This window comes from Mastacembelus armatus, chromosome 8, assembly GCF_900324485.2.
Source record: "Mastacembelus armatus chromosome 8, fMasArm1.2, whole genome shotgun sequence".
Classification (NCBI taxonomy): domain Eukaryota; kingdom Metazoa; phylum Chordata; class Actinopteri; order Synbranchiformes; family Mastacembelidae; genus Mastacembelus; species Mastacembelus armatus.
The window spans coordinates 18177348-18202115 of NC_046640.1; the positions used below are offsets into that span (position 1 = coordinate 18177348).

The 24768-nt window shown below is 42.9% G+C and overlaps 2 gene segments (V, D, J or C); both read right to left on the reverse strand.

Annotated features, from left to right (window-relative positions):
• Positions 1 to 18409: 18409 nt before the first annotated feature.
• Positions 18410 to 18937, reverse strand: LOC113140360 (Ig heavy chain V region 5A-like). The segment is given in 2 exon segments: positions 18410 to 18717; positions 18805 to 18937. Coding segments are annotated over 2 exon segments (351 nt in total).
• A 4849-nt stretch (positions 18938 to 23786) lies between these two features.
• On the reverse strand, positions 23787 to 24414 carry LOC113140337 (immunoglobulin heavy variable 3-30-3-like). The segment is given in 2 exon segments: positions 23787 to 24267; positions 24359 to 24414. Coding segments are annotated over 2 exon segments (363 nt in total).
• Between the last annotated feature and the right edge of the window lie 354 nt (positions 24415 to 24768).

Below are 24768 nucleotides of genomic sequence, written 5' to 3' on the forward strand. Positions count from 1 at the left end.
AGTTGGTTCATTGTTCAGTGAAAACATGGCTGGAAATCAGCTCTGCCTTAGATATGAATGTTTCATTTCATTGCACATTTAACTGTAACATGTTGAAAAGGTCCCAGCATTTACTTCAACTGTTCCTGAAAACTATTTATTCCTAAGATACTGTAATTACTTTTTAAAAACTTAAATACATCCTACTGTAATTAAAAACAATAAATATGATTGCTACTATTTTTAATGTTTATATTAACATGACCCTGGATTATTGGAACATATTAAAATCAACACTAGAGTAACAATGATAGATGCAATAGAAACTAATTAACATTATTTTCAGTTGTTTTGGGCACTAACTTGTATTTCTCTTTATTTGTTTTAAACAAAACTTATGACAGCAGACATGATTATATTAATATTGTTAAATAATTTCGTGACTTTTTCATAAATGGTTAAAAATTCAGATAAATGTAGATATAAAACGCAACTTAGAGAATCTGGAAGCAGGCACTAGTTCTTTTCTGCCAATGGAGCTTTAAGTTTTATTCAGCTATAGATACTTTTTTATTGCATATTTTTACAGTATATAAGTGAAACTGTAGTGTTTAATATATTCATTGAGCCAGACGTGTTTTGTGAATTATATAATGTAGGTGAGTATCAGATGAGACAGCAGGCTCTCTGAAGTGTTTCTAACAGCAGGATTAGTTGTTTCATTCATCTCACAAGAACAAATGTTCACAGAAGCTTTTGGTTATATTTGTATATAACAAGTATATTCTTGGCTTTGTCTTTGTACAAGTTCTTATGTTAAACAATCAGGATCCTCACGTGAATTAACACTTCACAGATAAAAGCAGTGTCCTGATCTTTTGATTCATCTGACTGTAATTAAAGGTTGATCAGCACTAATTTAAAATGTTCACAGGAAACATTAAATCAACATTTTTACTAAAGACATTTTCTTGGTTAAATGTTACATGTTTGTTTACAGTGTGAAGACCTTTAATATGATGGATATGTGAATTTATGTCATTTTAAAATCACGACCCAGTTGAAAATTTTCAAAAATGTTAACTTTGATTGTTTTTACAGCAAGTTTGTGTATGTGTGGTCTTAATGTCATATGTCAGATCAGTGGTCTGAAGGCTCCTAAACTGGTGACAAATGAAATGGAAAGAAAACTTTCTGAAGATGAACTTCTTGTTAGGCTCTAAGTTTTTAAAGTCAGTCTAATTTACTGTTTACTAATGTTCAGTGAGTTTACTGTCTGAGTAATAAAAATGGTATTGATAAATTAAGGAACATATAAAATCAACCAACTGTTCCCTGTTTACTCCAAAAGTAAACTGGTCTGAAATCATTAGTGGTCTGAGGGCTCCTCCTCTGGTGGCTTCATGTTACAGGTTTTCAGGCACTGAGGGGTTTTTGTTCAGGTCTACTGATGGTTTGTGTTATTGTGGGTCTCTGGCACAGTAATAAACTGCTGTGTCCTCCGTCTTCAGACTGTTCATCTTTAGATAAAGTTTACTGCTGGAGTCATCTCTGGAGATGGTGAATCTACCCTGGACTGACTGGGAGTAATAGACAGATGTACTGCCAGTGTGTACAAAAGCAACCCACTCCAGTCCTTTTCCAGGAGCCTGTCTGACCCAGTTCATCCTGTACTCTCTGAATGTAAATCCAGAGGCTGTACAGGTCAATGTGTGGGATTCTCCAGGCCTTTTAAGCACTGGTCCAGATTCTGTCAGAGTCTGACCATCAACACCTGTCAAGACAAACCAGAAAATAGTCAGTTGATGTAAGTTTGCACCTTCTTGAAAACAGATTCATTTCAAGCTTTGCAGATATTTTCTCACCTGCCCAGCAGATGGTTAAAAGCAGCAGTCCTGTCCTATAGTCCATCATGTTAAACTGTGTGTCCACTGTTCTCTGTCGTCCTCTCTGCAGTCAGATAAGTAGAGGTGGAAGACATCTGAGTTTTGCATTGACTCCTCCTCTCAGGAAGGAGTGAACCAGACTGGTCATCATAGACCTTGTTTGATAAATGTAAAAAATATATGAATTTGAATTGAATTTGTGTAGTTGCCAAAGGTCGACTCTTATCTGGTGACAAAAGCACATCACAGACCTGAGACGTGATTGGAGGAATTTCACTGAAATAAAAGCAAAGAGATCTATTTTTATTTCCCTGACAGAAAATCTTAACTGAAAAAAACTGTTAATAGAATAATATGAATTAAAACTTTGCTCTTTAACTCATTGGAAGAGACAATGCAGTTGGTTTGAGTCATGAAGAAGTTTCAGTTTCTAACATATCAGTGAAGCTGACTAAAGAGAACTAAAGATGCTAATTTCTTTATGATTTACTGAATGTCATTATAGAAGAATAATCTATTTTATATTGTTTACACATTTTCAGGACACTTTACTTTTGCAACACTGTCTTCTGTGAACTATGATAAAATCATTAGTGGTCTGAGGGCTCCTCCTCTGGTGGCTTCATGTTACAGGTTTTCAGGCACTGAGGGGTTTTTGTTCAGGTCTACTGATGGTTTGTGTTATTGTGAGTCTCTGGCACAGTAATACACAGCAGTGTCTTCAGGCTGCATGTTCTGTCCGTTCAGAGTCACTGTGTTGCTGGAAGAGTATACGTCAATACTGAACTTGTTCTTTAGTGAATCTTTGTAGTATGAAGCACCAGTATATTTGCTTCCAATCCACTCCAGTCCTTTCCCTGCAGGCTGTCTGATCCAAGCTGTCCAGTAGCTGCTCACAGAATAAGAGACCTGAGAGGTGATGGTCAGACGTTGACCTGGCTGCACAGTCACAGAGGCTGGCTGTGTCAGCTGTTCACATTTCACACCTGTTAAAAAGACAAACATCTTGTGTCACCAGTCATCAGGTTGTACTGCAGAACATGAAATACTGACTGAACTGATGACTCACATGATCCAGCTGCCAAACAGCAGCAGCAGAGCTACAGACAACATTGTTTATGTTGAAACTGACGTGCTGTGAACTGCACTGACAGTCTGATGTGAAGTTTTTATAGCTGAGTGAAAGGGAAGGTCACTAAGTTTGCATAGAATCAAACATTAATGCTGATCCTCCCAGAGCCAATAAATCTGATCAGTGCTACTATAAACTACTGATTCATAAATGTGTTGTAGTTGTATTTTAATTTGGACACACTTTCTCATTAAATTCAAAAGTGTAGTGTGTCCAGACTTTTGGTAGTGTAAATGAATATTGAATGACTATTGGAAAATATATTAATTACAATCAGCTTTACAATAACTGATATGATACAACCATGGAAACAAACACCAGAGCCACCACAAATGTTATCTTATCTTTGTGTAAACCATATATACATTGTTTGTTTAAGTGCAGTTATTTATGAACTGTCATTATCTGTCTGTACATCAGACTCTTGATTAACTTAAATGTATCAGTATTAAAATGTTACTTTACTTATTTGCTCCAAAAAGGAATAGTGACAGCAGATAGGATTGTGTAAATTGAATAAAAAATGAAATTTGCTGTGTCTGGTTTGCAGATTTGCATCAATGTCTCTAATGTTCACACTTTTTACAGATGTTTGAACACAGAAACATACAGAGAAACAGGTGCTCAGGAACTGAGAACCCCTGTGCAATGAACTACATCATTTAGTTTAGAGAAAAACATGGAGTCATTCATGTATTTATAGATTGTTTTTTTTTTTTTAATTTTTTAAAAGTCAAATCAGATACAAATGTGAGAAGGAGTTAATGTAACAAAGGCCCAGGATTCATCCTGCTTGTCTTTATGTTGTTGCAGTTGTGCAGTTGATTATGGAGCAATATCAGTATTTTTCAGAATTTGTTGATTTTGAAATGTACCTTTAAAGCTCAGCCACACACCAGGTAATGGCACTGCTGTCACTGCTGATGGTAAACATCTTTACTTTTAAACTTTACTTTAAGAAAATGTCTTGAATGAAGTTAACACATAATTTTTATTAGAAACATTTTAGAGGATGAGGTTGGTGATTTTTTTGTTTTTGACTTGTTTTCCATAAATTGACTTTAATTTGACATATAAAGAGGAAGTGTTATTATGGGAAATATCACTGACTAGATCCCCCAGAATGTCTTCTCCCTTCTCCCTCCATGAAGAAAAAACCAAAGGCCTCTTATTTATTTGAAACATGGCACTGAGCCCAGACTCTTTGAACCAGATTGGAGTGACAGCTGAAGGTGACAGGTTGTTGTTGTTTTCTACCAGACTGTTAGGGCAGTAATGATGGTTGATGGTGGGGTAAATGTCAGTAATTGTACAGTATTCATCATCACACCATCAGTTGTTTCCTTCATATGTGCCTGTTTAGATCCATTGTTATTCTCCATGGTTAGATTCATCTGACTCATCATATGTTCTACTGCCAGTTTTGGTCTGATACTCTGTGGAGGTTTTGTTCAGTATTCCTGTTTAGTTTAACCATTTGTTTTCAAAGTCTAATACTCAGAGATCAGTGTGCAGTGTGTTTGGACAGTTTTGTAGTCTCCTGTGTTATTGTGTTTCTTGAGCACAATGACAAACAGAAAAATCTTCTTGTTTCAGATTCTTCACCTCTAAATAAACAACATTTTAGGAAGTGTCTTTTATAGAAAACTAGCCCTGGAGACAGGAATATATTCAGAGCAAGCAGAATGGGTGGGGAATGTGTATCACTATGTGAATTTGTATAATGATATGTTGGAGGTACAGTCCTGAAAAATAAAGAGGCATGAAAAGTAAAACAGTCAGGAACAGTGAGAGAGAGAAATTATTCCAGCAGTTGATGTAGAAATCTTGACATAAACTTTAAGTTTAAAGTTGAAGTTTATAGTCAGATGATGAGCTGCAAATGATTTAACAGATGAAGATGTAGTCACTGATCCAGCAGTTACATGTTTCTGTGTGATGTCAGTGGAAATCTCTAGTTACCTGACCAACATGTTTTAATGCCTAAATATAGCTGAGTAGTTGTTGTGCTTAAACTTGAGGACATAACTTATAAAATGTACTTAAGGATGACAGTGAAGATCTATGGCAGGGGTGTCAAACTCAGGCCCGCGGGCCAAATGTGGCCCGCCACGTCATTTAATGTGGCCCGCGAGAGCATAAAAGGTCTGAGTGTTTAAAGAAATAGTTCAAAAGCGTGCTTTGACCAAAAACTACATTTCCCACAATGCCTGTCGACTGTGATACCCGCGATGTAACCGCTCCCCGCCACTAGACGTGTTTCCACGTCAATGCCAACAAGTGGAATTGAGAGTTAAATAATAACCCCAAAATGTCCAGAAAGAGAAAAGTTGATAGAGATAGAAGACTGTTTCAAGAAAGATGGGAAAGCGAATATTTGTTTGTGCTTCAAGGAGAAAGACCGGTATGTCTTTTGTGTTACGAGGCGGTGTCGGTTGTCAAAGAGTAGCTATAATCTACGCCGGCATTTTGACACCAAACGCGGAGCTAAGTACGCCAAAGCTAGCCTTCAAGAAAAGCAACAACTTGTCCAGCGCAGTTACCAATTTTTATTAGAGGCGTGAATTCGGATCTCTCTGTCACTGACGAGCTGTTGAAGGTTTGAACAAAGTTAATGTCATAACTTATGTTTGATTTGATTTTTCTTTATTCACTTGGATAGTTTGATCCTTGATTGATGGAGTTATCTGGGTTTCATAACCTGACAAATTAAAAGGATTTATGTTATAACAGAGGAACGAGCAAACATATTTTTTCTGTGCAACTGTTATGCTTGTAACTTGAATAAGTAATAAATTCAGTTATTTGACATTAAGGACAAGTTACATTCATTTTACATTACATTCGATTACATTTAGTTACATTTATAAGTTACATATGGCCCTTTGAGGACAGCCATTATGCTGATGTGGCCCTCGGTGAAAATGAGTTTGACACCCCTGGGCTAGAGGGTTTTTGTGCAGGTCTGTCAGTGTTTGTGTCACAGTGACAACCAGCTCCAGTACCAAACACTATGTACACAGTAATAAACAGCTGTGTTCTCAGGCTGCAGATTCAGTCCTGTTAATGTCACAGAACTAGTAGAAGTGTGTGTTTGGTATTTGAACTTGTTCTTCAAAGCATCATTTTGATAAAAGTCTCCTCCACCCCACATATGTAAAATCCACTCCAATGGTTTTCCTTCAGGCTGTCTGATCCAACCTGTTGCATAGCTGTCATCAGTCAGAGAATAACCAGAGACCTGACAGGTGATGGTCAAAGACTGTCCAGGCTGCACAGCCTTTGAGTCTGGCTGGATGAGATTGAGACTGTGAACACCTGTGGAAACAGAAATCAACATTATCTCCATCATCCATCTGAATATTCAGTGTTTCTAATGTGTTTGTTAGTGTGAATCCACTGAAAGCGCCTCACAGGATCCAGCTGCCAGCAGCAGTATCAGAGCTACAGAGAACATGGTTGATGTTGAAGCTCTTCTGTCCTCTCACTGACACACAGACCCACACTGCACTTCCTTATGAGCTACATTCATTTACATATTGTTGAATCATTCATTTGCATCTCACCAAAATCATTTTAAACATTCCAGATGTTGATGTAGAAATCTTGTTGACATAGTGAGATGATGAGCAGCAACAGATGAAGCTGTAGTCACTGATCCAGCAGTTACATGTTTCTGTGTGATGTCAATACAAATGTCTAGTTCAGTCTGTCAGTTAAGCTCAGTGATTAACTGGGGATTGTGTCTTTATAGTGACAAAGGTGAGAAGAGCTTGACACTGACTGTGTCCTAGTTTTATTATAACAAACTGCAGCGTTATTTTTTATTATTTCACTTCCACATTTTTATGTATTTTATAGGCCATTAACTGAACAATCAAGTGGCCAGAATTCATCTTACAGCTTTAACATTTCACTATTTCTAACCTGTACAATAACTTCATCAGCCCATTGTGGTGTCCTTGGCTGTTTTGTAAGGAAAATGTATTATTTATATTTTTTAATCGTTATTGTTTTTGATTAATTAATTCATTAATTTCCTACATTTCATATTAAAAACATAAATTAACAATAAATACAAAACGTTTTATTCTCAGAGTTTGAGAGAAATTTTGGATTGGATTTGGAACTCAGGTTTTTGTACAGCTGCTGAACCAACTCTAGTCACTGTGAGTCTCGAGCACAATAATAAACAGCAGAATCTTCAGTTTTCAGACTGTTCATCTGCAGATACAGCTGCTGTCTGTTGTTGTCTCTGGAGATGGTAAACCGACCTTGGACTGACTGAGAGTAGGATTTGCTGCTACCACCACTGCTGCTAATGTAAGCAACCCACTCCAGTCCTTCGCTGCTACCGCTACCGCTATGAAGAGTGGCAACCCACTCCAGTCCTTTTCCAGGAGCCTGTCTGACCCAGGCCATCCAAGAGCCACCAAAGTCAAATCCAGAGGCTGTACAGCTCAATGTGTGGGATTCTCCACGCCTTTTAACCACTGGTCCAGATTCTGTCAGAGTCTGACCATCAACACCTGTCAAGACAAACCAGAAAATAGTCAGTTGATATAAGTTTGCACCTTCTTGAAAACAGATTGATGTCAAGCTTTGCAGATATTTTCTCACCTGCCCAGCAGATGTCAGTCTAAGAACAGTCTGCTGGCTCCAGTGACAGCCGTAGGCAGCAGCGTTATCTGCAGATTAACATTCTGACAACTCAAAATTCTGCTGTTTATTATTTTGTTCAAGAGCCACTGTAATGCATAGAAACACTGTGTAAAATGTCAACCCAAATTAAAAATATGCTTTCTGCAAATCACATTCAAATAAACTAGTTTAGCAAGAACAAATGTTCACAGAAGCTTTTGGTTATATTTGTATATAACAAGCATATTCTTGCCTTTATCTTTGTACAAGTTATTATTTTAAAACTTATTATTGTTGTGTATTGTTGTTATTTCCTTCGGGACAGACTTTATGAATTTGTGTCATGTAGAGGAAAGTGTTTATTTATTAAAACAAAATGAAAGAAAATGGAGGAAAAACATTAATTCAATTCAATTCAATTCAACTTTATTTGTATAGAGCCAAATCACAATACAAATAATCTCAAGGCACTTTATAAAAACTAAAAACCCAACAAATCCCTTATGAGCAAGCACTTGGCGACAGTGGAGAGGAAAAACTCCCTTTAACGAAAGAAAAAACCTCCAGCAGAACCGAGCTCAGTTTGGGCGGCCATCTGCCTCGACCAGTTGGGGTGAGTGGATAGAGCAGAGAGAAAAGAACAGCAACAATAAACCACAGATAGACACTGCAGGTTGGTGGGACCAGTAACTGCAGATCAGCGATATACAGCTCCAGGACCAGGGACACCTGCAGAAGGTACAGAGAGAACAGAGAGAGAGGGAGAGAGCACAAACTAGGGGAGAGAGAGAGCACAAGGTTAGTGACATTCAATGGTGGAATATACATGAGGTAGGAGGAGAGGAAGAGAGGGAAGGGAAAGGGGGGGGGGGGGGGGGGAGTGGTAGGGGAGCTCAGTGCACCAATGGTCCTCGGGCAGTCTAGGCCTATAGCAGCATAACTAAGGGATGGTTCAGGGTTGCCTGAGGCCAGCCCTAACTATATGCTTTGTCAAAGAGGAAGGTTTTAAGTCTAGCCTTAAAAGTACAGAGAGTGTCTGCCTCCTGAACCCAGGCTGGGAGCTGGTTCCACAGGAGAGGAGCTTGATAACTAAAGGCTCTGCCTCCCAGTCTGCTTCTGGAAACTCTGGGAACCACAAGTAGACCTGCACTCTGAGAGCGAAGTGGTCTATTGGGATAATATGGTACTATGAGGTCTTTAAGGTATGAAGGAGCTTGATTATGAAGGGATTTGTATGTGAGAAGAAGGATTTTAAATTCTATTCTATATTTTACAGGGAGCCAATGAAGAGAAGCCAATATAGGAGAAATATGATCTCTCTTGCTAGTTCCTGTCAGGACTCTGGCTGCGGCATTCTGGATTAATTGGAGGCGTTTTATGGAGATATTGGGACATCCAGATAGTAATGATTTACAGTAATCTAGCCTTGAGGTAACAAATGCATGGACTAGTTTTTCTGCATCATTTTGAGACAGGATGTTCCTAATTTTGGAAGTGTTGCGCAGGTGAAAGAAGGCAGTTCTAGAGATTTGTTTTATGTGTGAGTTAAAGGACATGTCCTGGTCAAAAATAACTCCAAGGTTTTTTACATCATTACTAGAACCCATCAGGCTACTGAGTAGGCTGTTGTAGGTTTTTGTACAGCTGCTGAACCAACTCCAGTCACTGTGACTCTCGAGCACAATAATAAACAGCAGAATCTTCAGTTTTCAGACTGTTCATCTGCAGATACAGCTGCTGTCTGTTGTCGTCTCTGGAGATGGTAAACCGGCCTTGGACTGACTGAGAGTAGTATTTGCTGCTGCCACCACCGTTGCTAATGTAAGCAATCCACTCCAATGCTTTTCCAGGAGCCTGTCTGACCCAGGCCATCCAAGAGCCACCAAAGTCAAATCCAGAGGCTGTACAGGTCAATGTGTGGGATTCTCCAGGCCTTTTAACCACTGGTCCAGATTGTGTCAGAGTCTGACCATCAACAACTGTCAAGACAAACCAGAAAATAGTTAGTTGATGTAAGTTTGCACCTTCTTGAAAACAGATTGATTTCAAGCTTTGCAGATATTTTCTCACCTGCCCAGCAGATGGTTAAAAGCAGCAGTCCTGTCCTATAGTCCATCATGTTAAACTGTGTGTCCACTGTTCTCTGTCGTCCTCTCTGCAGTCAGATAAGTAGAGGTGGAAGACATCTGTATCGAACTGTATAGCTCAGTAGTGCCCTACTACACTCAAATGTCACACTGAGTCTATTATTCAGAAAGGCCAAGATGGCGACCGACAAGATGGCGACCGACACAATCAGTGAGGCACCTACAACGCCATCAACACCAAGAACAACAACAACAACGCCAACACTACCTGACAATACCAACTCGGACAATGCCAATCTACTACTCCGCCTAGCAAACAATGAAATCACCAAATTAAAGCAGGAAATACGCCGCCTCTCTCACGATCTCCAACAGAAAGACTCCATACTGACTAGCTTCAGGGACATTGCCCTCGAGCAGTCGAGGAAGATCTCCACACTTACCTTCACTCTCCAGGACACTGCCCCATGGGACCCGTCAACCTGTCCACGACCCTCCTCCTCTTCTACACCATGTCTTCGGTCCTCCTGGACCGAGGTTGCGGTTCGTGGGCGGAAAAAATATCACCACGGGTCTCCGCGTCCCTCCCTAGACCTCTCCAATCGATTTGCACCTCTGTCTTCTCCCACTCCGGACCTACATACTGTCTCATCTGCCAATCACGTACCGGATCTTTCCGCTCCGGTATCCCAACAACACCCGTCACCCGCCAATGTCGTTCGGCGCCGTCACCTGCTCTCGCTCCCCTCTGACGACACCCGCTGCCCCCGCCTTAGTCCAAGTGCTCCTCGCGAAGCCCGTTGCCCCGGCGGAAAACAGTCTCCATCCCGCTCAGCTACTACATCCGTGCGCCGTAGGATCCTTCGCGAGGCCGTGCTCAGGCACACTCACGGGCACCCTAGCTACGGACCAACCGAACTGCCGCCTCCATCTTCCACCTCAGCACCTGATGTCACCGCCCCGCCTCCCCGCCAGTCAACAAGACGACAGGACTCAAACGGCCAACTACTGGCGACTTCTCCACGCCCCCTTTTCCCCCCAACCACGTTAATCATCGGAGACTCAACTATAAGGAATGTACGCTTTTTCAACGCCACTACTCACTGTTTCCCTGGAGCTACGACCTCAGACATCTTGGCCATGCTTCCTGGATTACTGCCAACACTTCCGTCTTCCATCATTAGAATGATTGTTCATATCGGAACTTGTGACACGTCACTCCACCAGTCTGAACTAACTAAAAAGGATTTTCTCTCTCTCCTCCACCTCCTAAGCAACTGTGGTAAGACTATTTTCATGTCTGGTCCCATCCCCACGTTTGGAAGAGGCTCTGGCCGCTTCAGCAGAATCCTCAATCTCAACACCTGGCTCAAGTCTGTCTCCCTGTCCTACAATCTCCATTTCGTCGACAACTTCAACCTCTTCTGGAACCGACCTGCCTTCTTTGCAAGAGATGGTCTGCATCCCAACCGCCTGGGCTCCCATATACTTTCCACCAACATTCAACATGCAGTTCACTGTACCCCACACGCTAACACTGGACAACCTGTCCATTCTGTCCCACAAGCCTGACTATCTGACTCCATACTACCAATCCCCTCCATCTGGTCATCCTCCCGACCTCAGCCGAGGAAACCTGGTATACGCCTGATCAACCACTCTGCTCTAGCTAACATCCCCAGACACATGGACTCTACACCTTTCCATAACACTCATTTTGGGCTACTTAACGTTCGCTCCCTCTCTCAAAAAGCATCCCTCATCTTTGACATTATTCTAAAACACAATCTCGACATCCTGTGCTTAACTGAAACCTGGCAGCAGCCCTACGACTTCACTGAACTTAATCAATCTATTCCTCCTGGTTTCACATATCTCACCCATCCACGCCTCTCGGGACGCGGTGGCGGCCTCGCCATACTGTTCAACCTTAAATACAAAATATCCATCCACCCCACTGTCACCTTTCAGTCCTTTGAAGCTCTCATAGCACGTATTCACGGTCACACACCAACCTTCTTGGCCACTATCTACCGCCCACCAAAACCCAACCCGACCTTCCTGGATGAACTGTCTGACCTCTTAGCCAACCTCATCTCTCTGTCAGCCAACATAATTCTTCTTGGTGATTTTAACATCCACTTCGACAATCCCAACAACACCACAACAAAAGACTTCATTTCCTGTCTGGACAGCTTTGGGCTCCAACAATACATCACCTCCCCAACACATTCTCTAGGCCACACCCTCGACTTAGTCTGCTGCTCTGGCGTCACAGCTCAGTCATGTTCTACCCTCGACACCTCCTTCTCCGACCACAAACTAGTCTGCTTTAACTCCAAACTACCTATCTTCAAAACCCACCTCTCCCGCACCATCACCTTCCGTAACTTAAAGAACATCGACCTCCCCTCCTTCACTGCTGCTCTCAACAACCTTTCATGTTCTAATTATACACCGTCCCTCTCCAACATGTTATCCAATTTCAACCGTGAGCTACGAAATCTACTCGACAACTTCGCCCCACTCAAAACTAGATCTGTATCCTTTACGCACTCTGCTCCGTGGTACACCCCCGAACTCCGCCTCCTCAAAACCCAAGCCCGTCGCCTTGAACGTCTCTTCAAAAAAACCGGTTCATCTACCCACAAGGACTTATACCTAAACCACATACTGAAGTACAAGCAAACCATTACCCAAACAAAATCTGACTTCTATGCCTCTCTTATTGTATCCGCCTCTGGCTCCACGCGTTCCCTCTTCTCCACTGTCAAAAATTTATTGGGCCCTCCCGATACTCCTCTCTTCCCCTCACTCTCCACCACCTTGTGCAATAACTTCCTGGATTTCTTCTCATCAAAAATCGAAAATATACACCAGCAATTTCCCCCCATCTGTGACACTGCGAACTGCCTCCACTGTACCCTACCCTGTCTATCAGTATCCTCCCCGCTTTCGAGTTTTATCATTCCACCCACCACCGTTATCTCTTCATTGATCCTCAAATCCAAACCCTCAACCTGTAAACTTGACCCCCTACCAACCAACCTCGTCAAGCTCTGTCTCCCCTCTCTCCTTCCTCATCTTACCCACATTATTCACACTTCCCTCAGTTCTGGTATCGTACCCCCATCACTCAAGACAGCCATCATCACACCAATCCTAAAAAAACCTGGCCTCGATCCTGCGAACCTTAACAACTTCCGCCCTATCTCCAATCTCCCGTTCCTCTCTAAAATTCTTGAAAAAGTTGTCCACCACCAGGTCCATACCCACCTTGCCGCCAATAGCTTATACGAACACTTTCAATCTGGTTTCCGCCATCTTCACAGCACTGAAACTGCCCTGGTCAAAATCACCAACGACCTCCTAGTAGCCGCAGACTCTGGCCTTGTCTCCATCCTCATCCTCCTTGACCTAACTGCAGCTTTTGACACCATCTCGCACAATATTCTCCTCCATCGCCTTGCTTCCATCGGCATAGCCGGCTCGGTCCTCTCATGGTTCACCTCCTACCTCTCTGACCGCACCCAGTCCGTCCATCTCCAGAACTTCCACTCCCAGCCCTCTACTGTCAGTTGTGGCGTGCCCCAGGGCTCTGTCCTGGGGCCCCTCCTCTTCATTATTTATCTCCTTCCTCTCGGACATATCTTTAGGCAACATAACATCAATTTCCACTGTTATGCAGACGACACCCAGCTCTACCTCTCTGCTGCTCCATCTTCTACCCTCCCCCCTCCCTCCCTCCTTACCTGCTTACATAATATCAAATCCTGGTTCACCCATAACTTTTTGAAACTCAACCCCGACAAAACTGAAATTCTCCTCGTGGGCACCAAATCCACCCTTTCTAAAACCAGCACCTTCTCCATTTTAATTGACAACAATACTGTCCTCCCCTCCCCCCAAGTTAAAAGCCTGGGTGTCATCCTAGACGGTACTCTCTCCTTCACTCAGCATATCAATACCACTACCCGGTCAGCCTACTCCCATCTCCGTAACATAAACCGCATCCGTTCTTCACTCACCATCGATAGCACGGCCATACTCGTTAATGCCTTTGTCACCTCTCGTTTGGATTACTGTAACTCACTCCTCACTGGTCTACCTCTCAAATCACTTCATAAACTTCAACTTGTCCAGAACTCTGCTGCCCGAATCATCACCAGAACTCCATTCTCACATCATATTACCCCTGTCCTTAAACAACTTCACTGGCTCCCTGTGTCCTTCCGTATAAACTATAAAATCCTCCTTCTCACCTACAAAGCCCTCCACTCTATTGCCCCACCATACATCACTGATCTACTTCACATCTATTCTCCGCCTCGTACTCTCCGTTCCTCCAGTTCCACTCTCCTCTGCACCCCTACAGTGCGCCTGGCCACCATGGGCGCTAGATCCTTCAGCCACACTGCGCCCCGCCTTTGGAACATTCTCCCTCATCGCATCCGGTCGTCTCCGGACTTATCAACTTTTAAATCATCACTCAAAACGTATCTGTTCCGTATAGCGTTTTCCACCTAACTGTCTTAACTTCTCAAAGCAGCCCGTGATGTTCTACCACCCTCTGCCTATTTCATATTGTCTCATATTGTTTCATATTTGTTGTTCTGTCATCTGGGTTTCTGTGTTTCAATTTGCTTTTGCTGTGCATCGCCCACTTCCTGGATGCTCTGCACTTTTGCCTTTACTTTCTGGCCCTCTGTTAATGCATTGTTGATTTTATTGTTGTTTTAATGCACTCTATGTCACGAAATGCGGGTGGTGTGGTGAGAAGGAGGTAAAGGTGAGGACCCAAGTGCAGACAATACCAGATTTTATTTTCCAGGGTACAGAAGGGAAACTCAAATCTCCGCCGTTCGGCGGGCAGGCAGACAAACACGAATAGCACTAATCACACTGTAGACAACTAATGATCCGGAGATGAACAAAGGAAACCAGAGAACTTAAATACTTAACACAAGACACAGGTGAAAACAATCTACTACTGATAACGTAAAGCCACCTGGAACAAAACACAGAACAGAAACAGGAAACTAACCAAAATAAAACGTCAGGCAGGGCTAAGAACCGGAAACCCGGTTCGGATCCTGACAGTACCCCCCCCCAAAGGGCCGGCTCCCAGACGGCCCACAAAGTTCCATGACAAAGTTCGGGGCGGGAGGGCGGGAGCAAAGTCCATACTAAGCCCACACAGGGCAGAGTTCTGGGTCGCTCTGGGGATCAACCTCTGGGGCACACAAAGTCTGAGGCCGTTCCGGCGGACGGCCTCTCTGACAGGCGAAGGTTCGGTGCAGTTCGGGTGGGCGACCACGCAGGCAAGCGTGGGTCCGGGTCCGAAGCCGTTCAGGAAACTTGGGTTGCCGCCGCATTGGCGGCGACGGCTCCGGGGACTCTGGAGACACTGGCGGCCGGGGAGGCTGCTGCTGAGACGGCCGGGGAGGCTGCTGCTGAGACGGCCGGGGAGGCTGCTGCTGAGACAGTGGCAGTGGGCACGGCTGCTCGGGACACTCAGGAGGAGACTGCTGATGCGGCTGGTCGGGGAAGTCTGTTGGCTGCCGCGTCGGCAGTGACTGGTTGAGGAACTCAGGGGCTGGCTGCTGTGGCACAGTAGACGAAGGCTGCTGCTGCTGCTGCTGCTGCTGCTGCTGCTGCTGCTGCTGCTGCTGCTGCTGCGGCACAGGAGGCACAGGAGGCACAGGAGGCACAGGAGGCGAGGGCAGCGGCTGCTGCTGCTGCGGCACAGGAGATGAGGGCAGCGGCTGCTGCTGCGGAACAGGAGACGGAGGCGGCGGCTGCTGCTGCGGAACAGGAGACGGAGGCGAGTCCGGGAACTCTGACTCGTCCGGAGGTTCAGGCCACTCCAACGGCTCTGGAGGTTCGAGCCACTCCGCCGGCCACAGAGGTTCGGGCCACGGTGGCAGTTCTGGCCATGGTGGTGCTAGTCGCTGGGCCTCGACGTGGGCGCCTCGCACTCGACGCCGAGGGGCTGGAACTGGTACCTCAGCAGGGACGGACACGTCGGTGCACTGAGGCTCGGAATCCTCGACGGAAAACTCAGTGGGGACGTCTTCGTCGGCGCGCTGAGGGTCTGATGGCGCCGGGGACTGAGGGATGGAGGACGCCGGTGACTGAGGGACGGAGGGAGGCCCTCGCAGTCGACGCCGAGGCGCTGGGATTGGCCGGAGAGGAGCGGGCTGAGCCTCGGCGCGTGTGGCTTGGCTGCGGCGCCGAGGGACTGGGACTTCAGCCTCGGCGTGGGCGACTTCACCACGCCTCGGGACGGGAACAGGCTGGACGGGGACAGGCTGGACAGGGACCTCAGCGGGGACGTCGTCGTCGGCGCGCTGAGGCTCGGGAATCCAGGGCAGAACCTCAGCGGGGACGCCATCGTCGGCACGCTGAGGGCTCGGAGACTTGGGAGACTTGGGAGAATTGGCTGGGCAGGGCTCCAGCGTTAACGGCCGGGTCGGCCCGCTGGAGGTCGGGTAGGCAGGGCTGGGCTCCGGCGGGGACGGGCACGTCGGCACACCGGAGCTGGGGGAACTGATCGGGGGTTTCCGCAGCGGCTGTGTTCCCTCCGCGGGGGCGATGCCCCGGACAGGTTTCCTCTGCTGACGGCGTCTTCGCCGTGACTGTCGGGCAGGAGGCGAGACCGGGAGCGGTGGCCAAGCAGCACTCCGTCTGGGTAGTCCTCCCGGCTTAATCGCCAGCCGGGTCCCTGAAAAGGGGTCGTCCTCATCCGAGGAAAAGTCACTATCCAGGGGGTCCTCAAAAAACCACCCCGGGGAGTACCGTGGAGCGTGCTGCCGGGCCTCGTGGGTCAGGTAAGTGAACCTGCCCATAACTTCCAGCCCCCGGACAGGGGAATCCCTGGCATGCGGGAAAGTCCGAGGCGATCCATACGCCGCATACCCCACTCGGAGGCTGCCTGCTGGGTCCTTTCGAGTCCGGATCATTCTGTCACGAAATGCGGGTGGTGTGGTGAGAAGGAGGTAAAGGTGAGGACCCAAGTGCAGACAATACCAGATTTTATTTTCCAGGGTACAGAAGGGAAACTCAAATCTCCGCCGTTCGGCGGGCAGGCAGACAAACACGAATAGCACTAATCACACTGTAGACAACTAATGATCCGGAGATGAACAAAGGAAACCAGAGAACTTAAATACTTAACACAAGACACAGGTGAAAACAATCTACTACTGATAACGTAAAGCCACCTGGAACAAAACACAGAACAGAAACAGGAAACTAACCAAAATAAAACGTCAGGCAGGGCTAAGAACCGGAAACCCGGTTCGGATCCTGACACTCTATGTATTTCATACTGTATGCTTCCTTTTTCTCTCTGTAAAAACCAATTAAAACCAAATAATACCAATTAAGAGTTTGAAAGGCGCCATGAAATAAAATGTATTATTATTTATTATTATTATTATCTGAGTTTTGCATTGACTCCTCCTCTCAGGAAGGAGTGAACCAGGCTGATCATCATAGACATATTTTTTTTTCAGCCAGACAATTAATGTAAGATGAACATTATTTCAGCCAAAATATTTTTTTGATTAAACTGATTTGGTTAAAAACTTGAATAGGCTTCAAAAATTCATTTCCTGTAGTAAAATCTCATCTTTGGTCTAATGATATTTTGTGTAAACTCTTCCAGCCTACACACTGATTGATCAGACAGAATAAAAACAAAAAACTATTTTTGCTTCAAATAAAAACATTACAGAACTCAATGTTTATTCCTGTGATAAATACATGAAGTTTTCTTCTTATTGCCCTGATACAAATTTGACCTTTGACAGAAAATAGATGAATGTTGTCATTTACATGTTGCATTGAAAAAGAACATCTGCCAAGTGAATAAATGTATTTAAATATAGAAAAGCAAAGTCATCACAGTTAAAATGTTAGTAAGTTTTGCTAAAAGATGCCAAACAACAATCAGGATCCTCATGTGAATTAACACATCACAGATAAAAGCAGTTTCCTCATCTTATGATTCATCTGACATTAGTTAAACATTGATCAGTAGTAATCTGAAATGTAGACATGGAACATTATTTCAACGCCTATATGCTTATATTAATATATTATATGCCCTAAATACATTTTCTTGGTTAAATGTGTTTATAGTTTGCAGACCATTGAATTTCCCTTTGGGATTAATAAAGTTAATTTCATCTCATCTCATAGTGGATATATCATGCATGTATGTGATATAAAAAGGAAGGAGGCCTGGAGGAAGACCAAAGAGGAGGTTCTTGGATGTAGTGAGGATAGTTGGTCTGGATGTGGAGGATACAGAGGATAGGGTTAAATGGAGGCAGATGATTCTCTGTGGCGACCCCTGAAGGGAGCAGCCGAAAGGGAAAGAAGATGTGATATAAAAATTATAAACCAGTTGGACCTGGTGTTATTGCAGGGTCCACCTGTTTGTCTGTGTATGTGTTAATGTCATAACTGATCTTAGTGACATTTGTCAGATTTTTTTACTGCCCCCTGTAGGTCTTTGTTTTCATTTTCAGTGCTGTATACAGTATATGTAAAGACTGGCATTTCTCAGTGAACTGGTCTGAAATCATTAGTGGTCTGAGGGCTCCTCCTCTGGTGGCTTCATGTTGCAGGTTTTCAGACACTGAGGGGTTTTTGTTCAGGTCTACTGATGGTTTGTGTTATTGTGAGTCTCTGGCACAGTAATACACAGCAGTGTCTTCAGGCTGCATGTTCTGTCCGTTCAGAGTCGCTGTGTTGCTGGAAGAGTCTAAGTCAATACTGAACTTGTTCTTTAGTGAATCTTTGTAATATGTGGTGTATCCAACAAGTGCGCTTCCAATCCACTCCAGTCCTTTCCCTGCAGGCTGTCTGATCCAAGCTGTCCAGTAGTCACTCACAGAATAAGAGACCTGACAGGTGATGGTCAGACGTTGACCTGGCTGCACAGTCACAGAGGCTGGCTGTGTCAGCTGTTGACATTTCACACCTGTTAAAAATAATAAATATATTATGACAAATTATCAAGTGACACTGTAAAAAAGATCAATTTTCTAAGTCAAATCTAGAGACTCACATGATCCAGCTGCCAACAGCAGCAGCAGAGCAACAGGAAACATGTTTTCTAATGAAAGTGATGTGTGAACTACTCTGACAGTCTGACTGGAGGTTTTTATAGGTATGAGGAAGGTCACTGAGTTTGCATAGAATCAGACTCATAAGAGCTACAGTGTTGGTGTGATCAGCTCTAATAATAGTTGGTTCATTGTTCAGTGAAAACATGGCTGGAAATCAGCTCTGCCTTAGATATGAATGTTTCATTTCATTGCACATTTAACTGTAACATGTTGAAAAGGTCCCAGCATTTACTTCAACTGTTCCTGAAAACTGTTAATGCCTGAATGACAGTAATTAAAATTCAAAAACTTATATACATAGTATTATAAATGTCCTGCAGACTGCAGCAGAGGAGAAAAAAACGTTTTTATTTGAAATGTTTTATTGGTGTCAGCTGCAGTGTAAGTCAATTGAAAGCAGCACAAATACATTCAAATACTCTTTACTCCTCTATCAATAATAAATGTTTTTTCTACGTTTAAGTAATTATCATAAATATACTTTTTGTTTGTTAAACTACCACCATGGATAGAAACTAAAAATAATAAACTCCAGACAATTGTATTTTCCATTCTGTGATAAATATTGTAGTTCAGTTCTCTGTGATCAGTGTTTCAGAAATGCATAAACTTGTCCCACAGTGCTCTGCAAGTTATTGATGTGTTTATAGGGTGGGAAGTGTTTGCATAGACCTCCCTCTACTGGTTTAAAAAGGGAACATGTAACACACATTTTCATAAACTGAATATTTTTAAAACACCCTTGGAAATTTGGAAATTTTTTAGGTTATGGTAGCAAATTTTCTGGACTGATGCAACAGGACAATCATATGAATCTTAGACTGAATGTGTAGCAGTTTTCATTAATGTTTCCATCTTCACCAACATAAAAAATGCATTATATGTAGTTTTCTTGAAACTGTAACAGAGAATGAGCTACTATTAATTTGATCTTTGTCAGATGTTAATTTATGACCCATCTCTCTGAAACAGCTGAAATCTTGCTCTGAGGCAACTGAGTGTTTGGTTCAGTTTGTGGGTTTTTGTGCAGGTTGGTTTGTGGTTGTTTATTTACGGTGGCCGACAAGGGCAAACGCGCTGCAAAAGTGAAACGCTGCAAAAGAGAAACGCTACAAGAAAGAAACGCTGCAAAAGAGAAATGCTACAAGAATGAAACGCTGCAAAAGAGAAACGCTGCAAGAAAGAAACGCTGCAAGAAAGAAACGCTGCAAAAGAGAAACGCTGCAAGAAAGAAACGCTGCAAAAGAGAAATGCTGCAAGAAAGAAACGCTGCAAAAGAGAAATGCTGCAAGAAAGAAATGCTGCAAAAGAGAAAACACAAGTGCGCCAGGCCGATAGGGGGACCCCAAACTAAGGGGTGCTATGAGCAAAGAACTTTTACAGAGGCGAGAGAGACACATGTAGTGATCTACGTCACGTCTCATATTGGAGGCTGCGTTATGATGCAGGCAGGTTATAGTGTTGAATTGCCACAGAATGAGCGTCCTCTATGTGCTAACAATATTCTGTTACATTTGTTTACTTGATCAAAAGTGTCGTCATACAACGTTGGGAGACATGGGGGGGGGGGGGGGGGGGGTCAGGGAGGAGAGAAGAAGTGTGTGTCTAGGGAAGAGAGGGAGGGTGAGAGAGAGCTGTTCGGGGAGGGGAGTTAGCGTGGCTACAGCTGAAACAGTAGCCTGTTACCTGTTCTGACAAAAAAATTAATAACGCAAAGTGACAAAAGAACGTCTGCTGGCTGTGAATTTAGCAGGGCATTACAGTACGTTTTACATTTATTATTTTTTAAACACTTGGCCGTCATGTTTTACAGTATTCTAAAAGTACAGTGTTGTAAAAGATGACAGCCAAGTGTTAAGTAATAAATGGAAAACGCACCTATCAGATCTCCCAACCCCCTCCCCACACCCAATGTCTCCCAACGTTGTACAACACTTTTGATCAAGTAAACACATGTAACAGAACACATATTATTAGCACATATTAGCACATGAGAACAATCATCAGAGGTCGTCATTCATCATCACAACACTATAACCTGCGTCAATACGCAGCCTCCAAAATGAGACGTGACTTATATCACTACATGTGTCTCTTGCAACGTTTCTCTTTTGCAGCGTTTCTCTCTTGCAGCGCGTTTGCCCTTGTCGGCCACCGTATTTACCACTATGGGCAGACGTGCACAGTAATAAACAGCTGTGTCCTCAGGCTGCAGATTCTTTTATAGTCACTGTTCCAGCAGAAGTGTCTCTGCTGTAGCTGAACTTGTTCTACAAAGCATCATTTTGATAAAAGCTGCCTCCACCCCATATATGTAAAATCCCCTCCATTGGTTTTCCTTTACACATTTGATTAAGTTTTGTTTAAAAGAAAGAGAACATAAACTAACAAAAATTCTTAGTATGTGTTTATCTGTGTGTCTGTAATCATAGAAATATTTAACAGATATTTTAGGAGCATTATAAATGTTTTATAAATGACTAACCCAATGCTGTACAGTATAATAGATGCTGAATGTGAATCCAGAGGCTGTTCAGGTCAATGTATGAGATTCTCCAGGCCTTTTAACCACTGGATCAGATTCTGTCAGTCTGACCATCAACACGTGTCAAGATGAAAACCAAAACAATCAGAGACTAAATGATGTCAGATTAAGATCAGTTATTATCATTGGGAGGATACTGGATAAGATGTAGACTGGACTGGAGTCTAATTTCTTGTTTAGTGACAGCAGAATAAATTGTTATTGATGTTCTCCAGTGTTTTACATTGAGTTACTTGTTTAGCAGCGTTACCACAAATTAATAATATAACCCAAGTTATATAATCTGACTGATGGTATTTAAACAATAACCAACAAGCAGTGGTGCACAGAAAAACTGGATGAGTCGCTGTGAGCAGATTTTTCTCTTTTCATGGCTGAAATGTTGATCAACATCAGACGAGGACATTAAAAGCTGACATGTTTGTGGCTGCTAACACTTTACAACCCACTTTGTTCCTTTCCTGCTGTTGCTTTGTCTTCACCAGACTAACTATTAAAGTTAGTGCTCATCTGCCCTCGACAGTTTTAAAATGGAAACAGGGGCTACATTTAACATTCAACAGAAGTTAGTCACCTCTAACATCTGGACATAGAGATGAGTTTGTGATTCAAGGCCTGTGGTCGCCATCTGTTTTTCTGGCTTTTCACTTAGTGCATACTGCAATATACTCAGGCAGCAACATAACAGTGAAGCAGAAGATGTTATTTTACAGCAGGTTTTTGATGTATGAACAGTATTAGTGTAGATCTATGTTGAAGCACTTCTCTCACTGACATACATTTTACTTCTTTATGAGTATTGTGTAATTACATGTTGTTGTTTTAAAAAGGGCAGTAGCTGGTAGTTATCATGCACTTTCTCTGACTAATGAATTACTGATAAATTTCATTAACTGTCCATCATTCAATGGGATGTTTGTTTCCAAAGCCTGACGCACTCCAGTGCTTCTCATGCAGACGTCAGAGTTCAGAGGGTTTTGTGCAGCTTTGTAATCTCTTGTGTCACCGTGTCTCTCGAGCACAATAATAAACAGCAGAATCTTCTTGTTTCAGACTCTTCACCTCTAAATACACAACATTTTGGGAAGTGTCTTTGGTGATAGAAAACTGGCCTTGAAGACTTTGGGCAAATATTGTGCCAGTTCCACTATCAATGCGTCCAATCCATTCCAATCCTTTCCCTGGTTTCTGACGAATCCAGTGCAGCCAAGCCAGAGCAAGTCCTTCTACCTTACAGGACAGAGTGGCTGATTGTCCAGCTCTGTGAACCACTGGCTCTGAAGAAGTGAGGGACTGGCCCTGAGCAGCTGAAAAAGACACACAGGTAAGATGAGACACAGCCAGCAGACATCCAAAGCTGCTGTTCTGCTCCTCTGCTCAATACTGGCTTGACTTACCTGAAATGAGGGTCAAGAGGAAGACACTTTGTACAGCTGTCATGTTGGGAGCTTTGCTGCATCTCAAACTGTGAAGGCTGATATGGAGAATATATTTGGAGCAAGCAGAATGGGTGGGGAATGTGTATCACTGTGAATTTGCATGTAGAGACTATGGAGAGTCAGTGCTGAAAAATAAAAGACATGAAAATTAAAAGTCAGGAGAAGGGCAGTGCTGAACTGTGAAAGGGAGAAAGTTAAAAACAGACTTGAGACTTAACAATTCAAGATGTTGGCTTTCTCCTTTTTTTGAGCGTATTTGTCCAATTTTTGCATTTATGAGAACAAGATAAGCTCAGAAGTTACAAGTTATGTTGTATATTTTGAGACACTTTATACCATTTGCTCTGTGGTTTAAAGACTGTTATTGAGTAAGGTGCTGAGAGAAGAATAATGTGAGAAAAGCAAACATCATTTTTCCTCCAAGAGCCCAGGAAGTGAAAGTTTGTCTGACTGTAACATCATTTGTTCATTCTGCTTTAATACAAAGTCCCAGACACAAGAATAAACATCAGCTCCTTAAACATTCCAGATGTTGATGTAGAAATCTTGTTGACATAGTGAGATGATGAGCAGCAACAGATGAAGCTGTAGTCACTGATCCAGCAGTTACATGTTTCTGTGTGATGTCAATACAAATGTCTAGTTCAGTCTGTCAGTTAAGCTCAGTGATTAACTGGGGATTGAGTCTTTATAGTGACAAAGGTGAGAAGAGCTTGACACTGACTGTGTCTTAGTTTTATTATAACAAACTGCAGCGTTATTTTTTATTATTTCACTGCCACATTTTTATGTATTTTATAGGCCATTAACTGCACAATCAAGTGGCCAGAATTCATCTCACACCTTTAACATTTCACTTTTTCTAACCTGGACAATAACTTCATCAGTCCATTGTGGTGTCCTTGGCTGTTTTGTAAGGAAAACGTATTATTTATATTTTTTAATCGTTATTGTTTTTGATTAATTAATTCATTAATTTCCTACATTTCATTTTAAAAACATAAATTAACAATAAATACAAAATGTTTTATTCTCAGAGTTTGAGAGAAATTTTGGATTGGATTTGGAACTCAGGTTTTCGTACAGCTGCTGAACCAACTCCAGTCACTGTGACTCTCGAGCACAATAATAAACAGCAGAATCTTCAGTTTTCAGACTGTTCATCTGCAGATACAGCTGCTGTCTGTTGTTGTCTCTGGAGATGGTAAACCGGCCTTGGACTGACTGAGAGTAGGATTTGCTGCTGCTATCCCAGCTAATGTAAGCAACCCACTCCAGTCCTTTTCCAGGAGCCTGTCTGATCCAGTGCATGGCGTAGCCACCAAAATCCAATCCATAGGCGTAACAGGTCAATTTGTGGGATTCTCCAGGCCTTTTAACCACTGGTCCAGATTGTGTCAGAGTCTGACCATCAACACCTGTCAAGACAAACCAGAAAATAGTCAGTTGATGTAAGTTTGCACCTTCTTGAAAACAGATTGATTTCAAGCTTTGCAGATATTTTCTCACCTGCCCAGCAGATGGTTAAAAGCAGCAGTCCTGTCCTATAGTCCATCATGTTAAACTGTGTGTCCACTGTTCTCTGTCGTCCTCTCTGCAGTCAGATAAGTAGAGGTGGAAGACATCTGAGTTTTGCATTGACTCCTCCTCTCAGGAAGGAGTGAACCAGATTGGTCATCATAGACATTTCTTCTTTCAGTCACTATATAGTGAGAGTTGTGGTTTGAGTCTAATAAGTTTTCATTCAATCTGAATTAAAAAAGTTTTGAATAGGCTTCAGAAAATTATTTCTATGTGGTAAAATCTTATTTTTCTTCTAATATTGTGTGTAATGCTCAGAATAAGAAACAGTTTTAGCTATAAACAAAAACTTTACAGAATTTAAAGTTTAAATATGTAGTTTTGTTCTTACTGCCATG